The 15,875-nt window shown below is 37.5% G+C and overlaps 1 protein-coding gene across 3 annotated transcripts in view; it reads right to left on the bottom strand.

Moving 5' to 3' along the window:
• The window catches only part of fgf11a (fibroblast growth factor 11a), a 59,401-nt gene that overhangs the window by 23,311 nt on the left and 20,215 nt on the right, over positions 1-15,875 (bottom strand). Inside the window, exons 2-3 of one of the 3 annotated variants that reach the window (XM_026216536.1) lie at positions 12,342-12,371; positions 1,089-1,199 (exon numbers count right to left, since the gene is read on the bottom strand). In XM_026216536.1, the coding sequence (XP_026072321.1) occupies positions 1,089-1,199; positions 12,342-12,371 (141 nt within the window). The remainder of the gene's footprint in view (positions 1-1,088; positions 1,200-12,341; positions 12,372-15,875) is intronic. The other 2 variants (XM_026216538.1, XM_026216539.1) reach the window with 2 other exon arrangements.

Raw genomic sequence — 15,875 nt, forward strand, 5'->3', positions numbered from 1 at the left:
GCAACATGTAATTTATGAGAAGAGTGCTGCGTATTTTAGGAGAGCCTATACTGTACATTAGGAACGGAACATTAGGTACATTAGGAAATAAAAAGTAGCAGATGAGATCTCATTAATATAAAAAAAAATTATTATCATTTGCAGCAATGAAATTAAACAAAGAGTCCTTTTGCTGATGCCTCCCCCTCACACGTTTTCTTTTGAAAAAAGAGCCGAGTCATCTCACATGTGCCTCTTCTCGGCCTCTTTAACTGTGCTCAGATTTTCCAAGATGCCAAAACTGGAATCAAATGTCAGTTATGTTCCTGAATATAAAATAATTTTGCATTTAGACCTTCATTTCAAATTTGAAGGGAAGGATAAATCTGAATTTCAAAGAAACATTTTTGGCAAGACAGTGTTGAATACTGGGATAAAAAAGTCTTTAAATGTTTTGAATAAAGTAATAGGCCATAAAGACAGATAGCACAACAGAACAATATATAAATTGCTAGATAGATAGATAGATAGATAGATAGATAGATAGATAGATAGATAGATAGATAGATAGATAGATAGATAGATAGATAGATAGATAGATAGATAGATAGATAGATAGTCATTTGTGACCAGTTCAATTCAAATTCACATTCATGAATTTAAGATGAACCAGTTCAGCTCTAAACTTTGTCCAAGGACTCCATAGGTCTCCTGGGCTATGATAGAGCAACCTCTGAACAAAAAAATATCCTAAACATGCTGTGAAAAGGACATTGCACATATCTGGCTGATGTGGATGCTGCTTTACACTGCTGTGAGAAGGGCAATGTAACTCCACAGGAGCAGACATGGGCAGGAGAGAGAGAGAGAGAGAGAGAGAGAGAGAGAGAGAGAGAGAGAGAGAGAGAGAGAGAGAGAGAGAGAGAGAGAGAGAGAGAGACCTGCCACACTGATGTTTGTTTGCCATTGTAATCTCTGGGTTGTAATGTGATAGTGAGTTCAGGTAAGGTTAACAGGATTTTTTAAAGCTCTTAAAATGTGTTCAAAAAAGATTTGAGCGCTCGCACAGACACACACTCCCACCCACATATCTACGTGCACACACTTACAAAAGGAGCTGTTTTCGTCCTTTGTACCATCCAAGGTGCCATTGGGTAACATCTGCAGGTAGAAGCCATGCCGACAATACAGACGTGTGACAATACCTTTCAGCTGAGGCTCTGAGAAAAAAGAGAGAACATTTGCATTAAACATTGTGCCTATGTATGCTAAAAAAAAAGGAAACTCTTGAAAATCTTGAAAGATACATGCTGATGGTACAACAGAAAGTGGATGTTAAATCAGGATGACAAAAAGAAAAGAAAGAAAGACAGAAACCAAAACACACACACTAACAAACTCAAACCAGTTGATGCATCTTTAATTTTACAGCTTACCTCAAAAGACTTGAACAGTGTCAGCCATAACAAACTCAAATACAAGAATCAATGTTTACAAAGCACACAGGAAGATGAGAAGTTGTGTCTGTCTGTACTGGACAATAGACTGTGGTGTAATAACCAGAACAAAACATTCAGGGCTTCTCTGTCTTTGATCTGCTTTTCTTCTCAGAGTTTACAGCACCAACAAAACAAACTACACAAAAGAGTTCAGTGAACTGTTATAACATGATCTAAACTCATTCTAGAAAGAGATTCAAAACAGAAGAACTGTTCAAACTGATCTATGTAAAAACTGACAAATAAGTAAAGAGTGAGAGTCCACCCCAAAATGACAGTTCTGATATAGTTTACTCACCCTTTGTGTAACAAAAAAAAGTTAAGGTTCCCATTGTCTTCCATTATATGTTTGGACCATAGAAATGGAAGTCAACTTATTTTGAGTTTCACAGAAGAAAGAAAGTTATACAGGTTTGCAATGACAAAAGGGAGTAAATGATGACATCATTTTCATTTTTGTGTGAACTATACCTTTAAATATCATGGAACAATATAGTAATCATTCAGTACCATGGTATACTGCATACCACGGTCGGTCACATCTCATACCACTGTACCGTGGTACTTCCACATCAAAAGGGACATTTTGGGCTGTCAGCTCTGCTATAGAAAATTTACTAAAAATTAAAAAGATCAAATAAAATATCTTATGGCTTTTTTTTTTTTTTTAAGTAGAAGTGAGGTGATAGATGTTCAAATGAACTATAACAGCTGTTAAGGGATGTTCCTAGCAGTCTGTTGGAGATCTGTGTAAAACAGCACGGGACAGTGGTAATTGAACAGGAAGGGTAAGGCAATATTATGAGATGTCACTGTGCTAAAGCTTGTATATGAAAAGCACATAACCAATGATCAAAACTGTGTAGGAAGCTAACAGCTGTGGATGTGCATGCAGTTGCTTAATTTCTAATGGTAGCTAAACTGGCATATATTTAGAAAGTATGTTTTTTTTTAATATTTTAATTAATATTAACATTAAAGTGCACTGTGTCTGAAAATCTGAAGTGAATAAAAAAAAAAGCCATTTTAAATGTTATGTAACTACGTTCAACAAATCTTCTACAAAAATAACAGATTTTTTTGGATTTTAAGTGTAAACACAGGCTGCTTTTTTAAATATTAAACAATCCCATTAAAAGCACAGATGAAAGGTACAGTGTCTATTACTGAGCAGTTACTCGGTGAAGCTCAGAGAGAGAGAAAAATTGAATAATATATAATAAATACGTACAAACCAAACAATCTAAAAGCTTAACATGTATGAAAATAAAGAAATCTTTCCAAATCAGCATGTTAGACTGATCATGTGATGCTGAAGACTGGAGCAATGGCTGCTGAAAATCCAGCTTTGCTGTCACAGGGATAAATTACATTAAAAAACATTAAAAAAAAAACTGTTATTTTAAATTGTTATGATATGTCACTCAGCGTGAGAAAAATCTTACTGACTCCAAACTTTTCAGTGTAAGTGCTTTTATCAATCTCTTTTTTTTCTTCTCTTTTTCTTTTTTCACAAATGTTCACTCTGTGTGCCTCTTCCATTTTCTCTCAGCACTCCCTCTATGAAAAACATTACAGAAATAGTTTGGACTTTCTCTCTGCAGGCCTCTATATGCTCATGTCCATTGATCAGTTCTGAAGGTGAGGCCCTGAGGGAACAAACTACAGTTTTAACATTCAGCTACATGGTACAGTGTCTGCCACCGCCACAGTCCACAGACAAATCACCGCTCACAGAAGCTGGGAAAGAAATATGTGCCCGACTTTGCATTAAAGGCTCCACACAAAGCAAAGAGGGGGCAAATAAAGATATTCACAGATTAAACTGGCATATTCTGCCGTGATAAGGCACATTTCCTTCATCTCTTCTGACTTGGGTTGATTTGGGTTGTGTAGGAAATTCCCTGCAGATCTGTCTTTGTCAGCCTCTTTAGTAGCACTGCCATGACACGCTTTGAAAGCCACACACAGAGCGGCACTGATACACAAGCCCTTTCTGTCTTCATTTTGCACTGCATAACCATAAAACCCATCTACGGGGACAGAGGGTGTGAAGGGCACTCCTGATGGGTGATATTGATGTGTGTTTGAGTGCGTCTGCTCAGGGATGCCAGTCTGCCAAGTGCTCAGGCTTCAACAAAAGTTACACAGACACATTGGCCCAACGGGGACGTCACCTGGTTAGAGATCTCCTTTCCCTTTCTCTGTGCCTCACTATCTCTCCTATAAGCCCCGTCAGGGTGAGTTATATGGTTTTGCATCTTACTGAATAACACCATACATCAACCAATCAGCTGGAGATGGAGTTGTCACCTTTCCATGGGGGAGAGAGAAGTGAACGAGTATTTACGGAGGGAGAACAAGAAAGTGGGCAGAAGTTATGTCGTTATTCTATTGGAAGACTTTCACACGCTTAATAAAAGAGGAAGACGCTCATGCTGCACGCAAAGCATCAATAAAGCTTTCAGGCACAACAGATCCTAACAAAAGTTTGGCTTCCCCACTGCCATATTTCATTCTGGAAAAGAAAGGGAGAAAGGAGGAGAGAAATGAAGAGACACAAACAAAAAGAAGACTGCATTTATTATCCAGCATGTATGTGAGCACATTAAAGGGGTCATATCATAGATTTTGTCCATTTATAAATGTGTTTGTGCCAAAAACAGACAAATCTGGAAAAAAAAAAACTCTTTCTTGCTGTTCTCTAAAAGTAAGAAATAAAAAGTATTTTTTTCATCAATATTTACAGTTTCAGTTTGAGGTTAGAAACATTTTTTAAACAAATAAAAATTTGGTATTGATAAAAAGTTACAGTAAAGGCATTGTTATAAGCATTATTCCAAAGAAATGCTGTTTTTTTTTTAACTCTCTGTTCATCTAAAAAGGCTGAAAAACTACTTAAGGTTTTACAGAAAACTGTTTCCTCAAAAATATTATGCAGTCTTGAGTATCAAATCAGCATATGAGAATGATTTCTGAAGGACCATGTGACACTAAACCAGCTTTGCATCACAGGAATAAGTTACATTTTAAAATATATTCAAATAATAAAAAAAAACATTTTACAGTATTACACAATATTACAATTTTTACTCTCAAATAACATTCAGCTTCGGTGAACAGAAGACTTCTTTAAAAAAAAAAAAAAAATCTCTCAGACACCCTAATTTTATTGCATATTCCAGATAGAACAAGTAGATCAGCAAAACAGTATATCACATAAATCATAAACATACTTCTGATTCTTCTCAACTGCCTCTTCATATTAAAAACCTGCAGACTACTTCTTGTTTTGCTCGGAATTATAAAAACATACCGGTCAAGCACAATATTGTCCGTCCCAAGCTAACAGGAGTTGAAGCGTAGAAGTTATTCAAGTGCTTCATATTCAGAGAACGTATTGGTCTAAAGTGCATAAAATTACAGTGGACGCTCCCTGCAGCCTAATGTGACTGTTAGTAATGAAGGGGGGCGGGGCTGTGTAAGCCACGGCTGTGATGACAATATTTAGCTGGACAATCAAATACTTACCACGGGAAAAACTCTCATATTTCTCACCAAACAATTGACCCGAACTATGATCCATCCATCCGTACAAATCTATCACTAACCCTTCATCCATCCATCCATCCATCCATCCATCATCACTTGTTAAACCATTGTATTATACTACTGTCCAATTAAATGTCTGTATCCACCCACCTACCCATATCTCTCTATCATTTTTAGGTCATTGTATCATTCTATCCATTCATTCAAATCTACAGTACCTCTATCTTTCATCCATCCATCCTTCAATTGTTTGATCATTGTATTATTCTATCTCTCCATTCAAATCTCTGGATCCATCTATCCATCCATCTCTCTCTATCATCGTTAATTCGTTTAATCATTTTATCCATCCATTCAAATCTACCCCATCATCCATCCATCCACCTAAATCTATATCCATCCACCAATCCATCCATCCATCATTACAATCTTTTGTTCATTCATTCTATCAGTCTTTCTCTCTCTCTCTCTCTCTCTCAAAAAAATGCATCCACATACATATACATACTGTGGAAGTCAAAACAGATAGGAATGTGCAGTTAGGGATTAATTAAAGTTGGACTAATGGGCCTTTTTTCCTCTGTAACGCTTAATGATTTGTGTCTAAACGAGCTGGGACATGTCTGAGGCCTGCCGATAGCGGGATGAAAGAATGCAGTGAAAGGGGAGAGATGGAGAGGAAATGCAGCTGCTACCATAGAATAAAGTGAGAATAACACAAGAAAGAAAGAAAGAAAGAAAGAAAGAAAGAAAGAAAGAGGAATGATTCTATTAATGTTATAACCTTATACCCAATAACAGTTATGCTATATAGAGTATTTAAAAAAATATCTGTGGGCAAACCATGTCAGAAATTGTTGATATTCAAATGAATTATTCATTCATCATCAAAATTATTCATCAAATTATTCAAATGAATGATGACATTCATTCATTATGCAGTTCTGTATTTATTTATACCTCTATTGCATTTTTAGCATTAAGAAAACTTCCAAAATTCCAAAATAGAAATCTTACCCTTCCTATTCTTTGCCATCAAATTCTCAACATTTTCAGTTACAAAACCAACCAATCATGTTTGGCTACCCATCCAAAAAAAAAAAAAAAAAAAAAAAAAAATTCTAGTGACCAACAACACAGTGAGTTCATTCAGAGCTCACTGAATGACCTTGCACGACTTGCGCTTTATACATTACTTTAAATGCTTCAGAAAGTTTACACAGCAGCATCCCGTTGCTTGTGTAGCTGCCATGTCTTTTGTGTATGTGTGTGGTCTTGCTGGCACATAGCATGACAGAGACAGATGATGTGACGATATAGGGCCGGTCTGGTGTGAGTATTTGCGTCAGTGCCTTCTGACCCAAAGCTCTCTTTGCCTTACACACTCCAATGATGCATTAGGTAATGACCATTACCGCTGCATACACACACATCTCATGTCTGAGTTGGTTTGCATCACTTTCCACTTTTTCCTCTAATGTTAGATAATTGTATGTGTTTCCAAAAGGATAAAACCCTTTCAAAACCCCTTAATCATTTGCACAATTATTGTTGGTAAAAAGAAGTGTGTCACGGGAGGAGCCAACGACAGACACAGTGCGCGTGGAGTCAGGCCTCGGAGAGGCTTTTATTAACAGAAAATAAAACAGGGGATAAAAGTGGCCAAAGGGGGGAGAGTGTCCAAAACAACAAAGGATCCGGTGTCCTCGTTGTGCTGCGAGGTTCGTGTGGGTCGGGTAGTGTTCATGGAGGAAGGATCAGGTAAGGGGCGGAGTCCGGCGGCCGGGGACCCCACCTGCCCTCAGACCTAGATTTTTCCCATGACCCTCTGGAGGTCTGTGCATGCCACTGCATATATATATATATTGAGTTCAGATGCAAAAACCTCTAAATGCCATCTGAAATTTTCATCTAAAATTAGGATTTTTATCAAGCGCCTATGCTTAGGTTGAGTCATTTTACTTTAATGGCAATGTGCAGGTCCTTTTCCAGGCTATTAAAGTGAAATAAGTGAACATAAATATAGCCTGAAAAAATTCCTAATTTTAGATGAAAATTTCAGATGGCATTTAGAGGCTTTTGCATCTGAACTCTTCATATATATATATATATATATATATATATATATATATATATATATATATATATATATATATATATATATATATATGCCTATTTCACCCTTCAAATAAATAGGTGCATGATGCCCTGGTGGGTGTCTTGTAGGGCATCTCATTCTATTCTGTTGTGAGGTATTGTTCTATTGTTAACCTCCAAGACAGGCAAAGAGACTGAGACAGAGTTTACCAACAGAACAACAGTTGTTCCAGACACTGCCATCCTGCTTTATTAACCTCACCCAAAGTGTCAGCAAATAGAGATATGAAAGAGAGGGAAGCAATTAGCCTGTGAGGAGTGTGTGTGCGTGTGTGTCCCTTTGTCTGCTTTTTTTTCTCTTCCCAGGTCCACCAGCTTCTCTTCTTTCCTGTGCCCTGGCCTCTATAAAGTGCTGAGGTGGCTCTTTCCCTCACTCTGTCCTTCTCCTCCCTTCTCACCGATGTTCTTTTGCTCTCTCGCAGCCATTTAGAGTCACGGTAGTGGGACATGAACACAATGCTAATCAGGTGTTCTTCTTCGACTCTGCCACTCTTACTCTCTCTCTCTCTCTCTCTCTCGCTGGCGATGTCAGAAGTCATAAAAGCAAGAAAACAGCTGGCCTGCGTATTTGTTCCTCCCTTCACTTTCATTTACTCAGTCCTTCATTCACATACAACAATACTATTTCAGGTTGACTAACATGTCTTGGCCCTAATCTAGGGATAAACACTTATAAATGACAGTTTTAAGACTAGATTTTACATTTTCTGAATGTGTGTGCTTACAGAACCATGGTAAAAGAGAGCATCTCTCAATTCCCTCTTGCTACTATTTAAGCTTTTAGAGAGTATTTGTGCATAATGTTCCACTCTAATGATTATGTGTATGTATTTATTCTGATGTTTTAAATTAGGACTTGCTCACGACGTTCTGGGCAGGCAGCCAGGGATGTCAGAACGCAACGACATCATCCGAAGTAGCCGGCATCACCATGGTGACAGGATAACCAAAGTGTACTGGCCACCCCCCTGCCACTTCACCTGCACTGGACAACCATCACTGTATAAGAACCTCATCTCTCAGACTTACTCACATCTTACAAACCTCAGACATAGACACTACATACTAAGACAATGGTAAGAATTTATGCTGCAGTTAATAAAGTCTGTACAAGAAAGTATGCCAGAATTGGGATATACTACCTTTAAACACCATTAAATAGCATGATCTACTGAAATTTACTGATCCTTAAATATTTAATTGCTTTACAAACAAATAAAATGATATTTATTTAATCTGGAAGCAAAATTACGAGTAATAAACAATCTTTATTTATGAAAAATGGCAGATTCCAACATAGAAGCTGAAGCAAAAGCACAAACTCAATGAGTAGAACCGACAGCAAAGGAAGGAACAAACATGAACTTAAATACACAGAATAATTACCCGTTCTGGGACCCATGGTGGATCAGGCAGTTCGGTGTGCCACGGCAGAGCAGGCAGACTAGGAAGCCAACGGCGGAGCAGGGAGCTCAGGAGGCCATGGCGGAGCAGGGAACTCAGGAGGCCATGGAGGAGCTGGGAACTCAGGAGGCCATGGAGGAGCTGGGAACTCAGGACGCCATGGCTGGATGACCACCGAGGCAGAGGCCCCAGCCCCCGCCTCAGCCTCTAAAGGCTGGAGCCCTACTACCACCCCACAAAAAATACTTGGGGAAGATTATGTGCTCCGAGGCCCTCCGTGGGCCAAACATAAGGACCACGACCCTCTCCGGGCCTAATTCAGGAACTGGAGCCCTTCTTGGGCTAAACTTGGGAACAGTAGCCTTCTGTGGGCTAAACTCTGGAACAGGAGCTCTCCATGGTCTAAACATGGGAACAGGAGCCCTCACTGGGCTGGATTCGGGTTCTGGAGGCAACACTGGATCAAGCTCTGGGGCTGGGATGAGGACTGTGAAGAGTATTTTTTCCCCATTCTTCTCCCTTGGTTATGGGTGAATTGGGTGGCCAGTGGGCTTGTCATTGTGGTGGGCCAGACTCAGGAAATGCCGATGGGTTTGAGTGAGTTGCGGCTGGCAGGATTGACTTAGGCATGGTTAGCAGAGGGGTCTCTGGATCAGGAGCTCCTGATCAAACTCACCCTACCTGTGATTTTCTAATGATCCTGAAGGCATTGATTAGCTTGCTCAGGTGTGTTTGATTAGGGTTAGAGCTAAACTCTGCAGGAAGTATATCTGCTCTACACCAACCCTACACCTAACCCTACCCCTTACAGAAAAAAACTTGCTGAATTTTTATAAACAAAAAAAACGTACTGTATTTTTATACCAGTTTTATAAATGGTGACATCCCCAAAGGGAGGTTTTGTGAGATATTGTCAGGTCAGGTTTAGATTACTTTCAGGTTTACCCCAAAATATGGTTAAGTAGGTACACACACACACACACATATGCACACACAGTCAAATCTCTCTCTGAATACCATCAATCTTCAGGACAAGCTGCAATGCTATAGATGACAAAATATGTGTTTGTGTGTTGTGTGAGAAGGTAAGGACAACGTTGCTTAACTGTATCACTCTTGATGAATCTGTTATTACATGAAGACGTGACTCATGTTCAAAATTGTGATCATTACATTTATGTACACTACTTGTTCTCATTTAGACATGATGAGAACACACCCTGCAGAGACTGCAGACACACACACACACACATACACACGCACGCAGAGGCTTCCCCCTGTGACCACCATTCTCTATCGCTCTTGCTCTCATTCACACTATCCTTGAAGGTGATTCATTCATTGCTGCCACGTTTGCATTGATTCACTGCGGTAATGCGGAATCAGAGTTGCCAGGTATTCTATGCACAAATTTCTCCAGGCAACATAGGGAAGGGCTTTCCTTAAGTGTATCCTTGAGGGGATCTGGAAACCCCCTTAGAAAATGTCTGGCAGCTTCTTAAAGCCTGGCTCCTGACTGTATGCAATGATAATGAGGCTTATCAATGAAATAACTGTCTTGGAATTCTGGACAAAACACAACTAATTGCCTGACTTCATCCCAGAGGATTTAGTTAGTGTGGGTAAAAAAGTGCATTTTCAGTGAAAGAAAAAAGAGGGAGAAAGGCAGGATTTCAATAATACAATTAGGCTGCATTTTACTCACCCCAGAGGAATCCTAGGTGTATATGACTTTCTTCTTTCAGATGAATCCAGTCAGTTATATAAAGAATTTCTTTAATCTTTCAAGCTCCATCACTGCAGTCAGCGGGTGTTTCATTGCTTCAGTCCAAAAGATGTGAAATAAAAAGCCCCCTTCCAAAAAAAAAAAAAGTGTCTCCCACAGCTCCAGGGGGTGAACAAAGGCTTCCTGTAGCAAACTGATGCATTTTTGTAAGGAAAATATCCATATTCAAAATGTAATAATTACTTGAATCTAGCTTGCGTTCACTGTTGTAAAGAAACAGTTCTGGGGAAATGATGTATGAGGTTAAGCTTTTCATATGCACCACTCAGAAGTGATGCATTCGAAAACGCAGCGGAGAGATCAAAACAAAATAGCGGTCACTAATTAGAAGTACAAAACGATGATTTCCAAAGAAGAATGTCGGAGGATTTCGATATAAGCCAAGAGGAGACTGGTAAGGAAACTTTGCCTCTATTGATCCTGTGAACAAACGTTGGTTTTCACGAGACTCACCGGCACATGCACAACACATCATGCTCCCAGAACTGCTTCTGTGTACAACTGCTGGCACAAGCTAGATTAAGTGATTACTATGATTTGAATACGGGTATTTTTTTATGGAAGGGCGTTTTTTATTTAACTTCTTTTGGAATGAAGCAATGCAACACCCGCTGACTGCAATGATAGAGCTTGAAAGATCAAAGACAATTTTTTTATATAACTCCGACTGGATTAGTTTGAAAGAAGAAAGTCATATGCACATGGGATGCCTCAGGGGGTAAAATAACCCTTTAACTGTATTTTTCAGCTGGTAACATAGGGATAAACAGACCCTCTTGTCTCCTTAAAATACATTCATAATTATTCTTCTCTCTAATCAATATTCTGCACATATCGTGGTCACACAGTTTTCTATAACTCTGAATGCTCCACAGTATTTGGATTTCCTTTTACTGTTCTTGTTGTTTCATTATTAGGACATTAATTTCCAGCTGTGTGTTATCAATTATATTGTTTAGTCCTTCTATTTAAGCCCTGTGTTTCCCTGTTTCTAGCGTCTGCTGTTAAACGTCATGCCCGAGTTCCAGTGTTTAAACCTTTGTTGTTTTTTTATTCAATTAAATTCCAAATATAGTATTCTCCAGCATCTCCTGGTCCGGGCTCCTGGTCCCTGCTTCATGCAGCGTGACACCAGCATCAGTTTCCAATATTACAATCCCTCAAATAAGAATTAAGTGTTTTTTTGTTTGTTTTTTACATTGATAAATTTAATGACATGCAGTACAACTTTTAAATGTGAAAGGAATGTGATATTGTACAGATTAAGAAAATAAACAAATACTTGGAGTCAGTGTGATTTATTTAGTTTTATTTATTGTATTTTCTTACATTTGATTTGTTATTTAGCAAGGATTCATTAAATTGTCATACAGTGACAGTAAAGATGTATATAATTTTACAAACGTTTTCTATTTCATTCTGTAGGATTAGATATTGTGACACTGAAGACTGGAGTAATTATTAGGAACAAGCGCTGTGTAACCTACAGTAAAAAATTCATTTATATTTCAGATGCTGTTTACAATACAGCCAGTTAACTTAGAAAGAGCTAAAGGTGAATGAAAGGACAAGCGGAGGCTGGGATGGTTCCCATTCAAGGCTGACAAACTGTAAGCTATTCTGCTTTACTGTCTGACTATGAACAGTTCAGCACAGTCTGAATATAAACATGTACATATATATATTATTAATAGTTAGTAAGGTAGTTGTTAAGTTTGGTTATGATTGAGGGATCTAAAATATGGTCATGCAGAATAAACCATTAATATGTGCTTTGTAAGTACTAATAAACAGCCAATATCTTGTAATATACATGCTAATAAGCAACTAGTTAATAGTAAGAGATTGATTAAAAAATCAAGTGTTATTTCAATATTTAACGTTTCTCTAATAGCATAATTATTCAGTCTGAATTAGATTTTAGGGTTGACATACTGTAAACCTCTAAAAAAAATTTTGCTTACCACAAAACTCCTTACCTTCTTCAAGAAAAACTGAAAGAAAAAACCAAACAGATTGAAAAAGGGTGAGTCAAGATTTTTAAAATCCCATGAAGCTTCACAAATCATGTTCCTGAATAGTGAGGTGTGCTATGCCTTAATTGGATTTTAACTTTCAGCGTACAACAAAAAGGAAGGAAGCTGTAATAGTGTTGGAGAACGTATTCTTGCATATTCATTTACGCAGAAACCATTTGAAATTGAAGTGGTGATAGCAGATGCTGAGTGCACACACACACACACACTCCTGGATGTTTCATTCATTAATAGATCCATTAAGGGTCTTTTAATTACACTTTGTTCTCCCAGAGCGACACTTCTGTCCCGACCGCACCACGCCTCCCCCTCCCTTACCATCGTACCTCCCATTTCTTTTTCTGCTGACGAGGGAGACCCTGAAAGCACAGAGCGGCCCTGCCCATCCACAGAACCATCGCAGGGGGGCCCACAATCCAATTAGATGAAATCCCAATCTCTGCGAGTCAGTCTGTGACAGGAGTCTGAATTATAAGTGAATGTGTGTTGAGTCAGCATTAACAGAACTCAGGGGGTCCACGCACACTTTCTTACTCCTCCATCAAACAAAATATGAAGATGGGAAAACAGATTAAAGATGAGCGAGCATGGATAGATGAATTCTGGACGAGGATGGAGAAAAATAGAGAGAGAGATTCAAGTGAATAGAGCTGTAATTGACAAGCCAACACCTCCAGACATTGAGATGATGGGAACAATACAGGCAGGGACAGAGGATAAACTGTGCAGTATAGGAATCGCAGAAAGTTAATGACTATGTTAACTTTTGGCAGAATGTGAATCATACATTTTTCAAGAGAGGGTTTGAAGAGAACTTTCATCCATTGCAAACCATCTTCCCAAGAATTGACTCCCCTTCATGCTTTGTATCCGTCTGTCTCTGGAGAGGCTATGTCTGTCAACTTGAATCAAAATATCTACAAAGTCTGTTTTAGTTTCAGTGAGAGAATGTTATACACCTCAGTAGACACACAGTTAAAAACACATAAATTGGCTTAAATTAACTTTAAGTTAATGACAATGAAACTACATTTACAGCTGTTCAAAATATAGGTTGGGTAAGATTTTTGTATATTTTTGAATGTCTTTTATGCTGTCCAAGGGTGCACTTCTTTGATCAACTTTCAACTGTTTTAGAGTAAAATTATATTGTTTGAAATGATCAATGTTCCTTTTTATTCCCATGTGAAAAAAAGTGCTATGAAAGTGCTATTTTCTGGGTCTCTGTTGGCTACAGAATCATGTACCTGTTGACCCTTTGCGTTCTATAGAAAGTAGTGGTTAGATCAAGCTTGAATTGAATTTTCAAACATCATTTGGAGCTCATGAATTAATTAAGACTAGCCATAATGAACTGGAACTTTGAATCTAAGGCTAAACTGAGCTGACTTATCACATGTACAAAAAGATCAGAACATATCATCTTTTGATCTTTCAAAATAAACAGGTTTGATGTACTACTCTTTGTAAAGAGAATTGTAATTTGATTTCAAACTAGAAACTTGCAGTTAAATAAAATAATTATTGAAACATTTCCAGATTGCTTCCAAATTATGTGCTGTTCCTGCACTGCAAAAAATAAATAAATAAATAAATAAAATTTTAATTATTTCTTTGTTTTCCATTACAAGTATCTAAACATTCTTAAAATCAAGACAGATTTACTTGAGAGGCAAAATGACTTGAGATATTACGTTTTTTTTTCCTGATTTTTTTAAATTAAATATAAAACCAAGAAAAAACATCTGCAAATGAGGCAAAATAATCCTAATTGTATTACCTTTGAGAGATTATGAGAGATTTTTACAATTATTTTTTCTTGTTTTAAACAAAAACAAACAAAATGTTTACACATTTTCCAGAAAACAAAGCTTAATATCTTAAGTCAGTAAATGCTCTGTGAAGTAAGAATGCTTAGATATTTATGCTAAAAAAAAAAAAACAGGACCAAAACACTAAGTTTTTTTGCAGTTTGGAAGTGAGGAAACAAATTTTTAACAATGTCCCTGACCACCAGGCCAGCCTTAAAATGGCACATTTCAGCACAGATTATTTTGTGATCCTGCAACAATATAATGCAGACTCTGCAAAGTTAGTGAAAATAGTGACAATAGGATACTTCACATGATAACATTGTTTATCATATCAAAAGTGAAGGGGATATACATAGAAATCTTTTGAACAAATTATAAATTATAAAAAAATTTAGGTTCTCAGCAAATATCATAATTATGTTTTTTTATCTATTTGTAATCTCAGTAATATCTCACTGTCACTTGACTTCATATGTAATTTATCAGTCTGTATCCATACAATCTAAACGCTTTTTACTGCACACTATATACAGTTATGCTAAGAGCTGCTCATTTCCTTGCAATCAATACACACATCTTTATTTCTTTCTGTGCATGGATGGGCAGTTCATATTTTTTTCTCCATTCTCCACTCATCCCTTATTTTTGGAGGAAAGATATCAATAAATGTTTTCCTGCAGAAAAAATGAAAACCCCATGGGCCATCTGTCAGTATAAATATGTTCAGCTGTGTTAGCTTTATGTGCGTGAAGGAAACCTGTATGTGCATGAGAGCTTAAAGGGTGTTGAAATATTTCTTATTCATTTTATATCACTCTCTTTCTATATATATATATATATATATATATATATATATATATATATATATATATATATATATATATATATATATATATATATATATATATATGTGTGTATAATTTACATTTGCAGTCTTATACTTTTAGACTCCATGTTACGCAACTATGTAAACAACAAACATATTGTATGCACAAACATACATATACACAACAACCGGCATCTACACACAACTCCACTAAACGCTTTCACCCATGAGACACACACATGCACGCTGAAGCACACATACGTGTTTGAGTCAGTACACACAGCAGGCATAAGTACCATACTAATGTACAGAAAGTCCCATGCTCCCCTCTTAGGGTCTCTGTAACTCTAGTGTACTCTAAAACATGTTCTGTTGAGAGTGTTGTCTATATTTTTAATGCCTGACAGCACTCAAATGCAGTACAGTAATAATTCCTTTTCTCCTTTCTTTCATAGTGTGTGTTACGTGCGTCTCACGTACGCCCCGGCCCAGAGTCCTCAACTAATTAGTAGTGCTCATTTCTTAATTCTTTTGTCTCCAGATTTTGATTGGTCGAGCTGGGGAAACAAGGCTATAAAATGGATGGAGGCGGACCCTTTCGAAAACTCGCAGCCAGCCACAGACTTCACCATACCACATCGTCTCCTGCTCCTATTTTGTTGTTATTTTGGAGTAGGGAGCCCCAGCCTGTTTCTTTTAGTTTAGTTATTTCTTTATTATGTGGCTGGGCTCCCTATCTCATGATTTTGGTTACTTTTGTGAGTATTTTGTGTTAAAATAAATGATTATTTTGGGATACTCCAGCCGTGTCCATCTATTATG

This window comes from Carassius auratus, chromosome 32 (genome assembly GCF_003368295.1).
Source record: "Carassius auratus strain Wakin chromosome 32, ASM336829v1, whole genome shotgun sequence".
Lineage (NCBI taxonomy): Eukaryota > Metazoa > Chordata > Actinopteri > Cypriniformes > Cyprinidae > Carassius > Carassius auratus.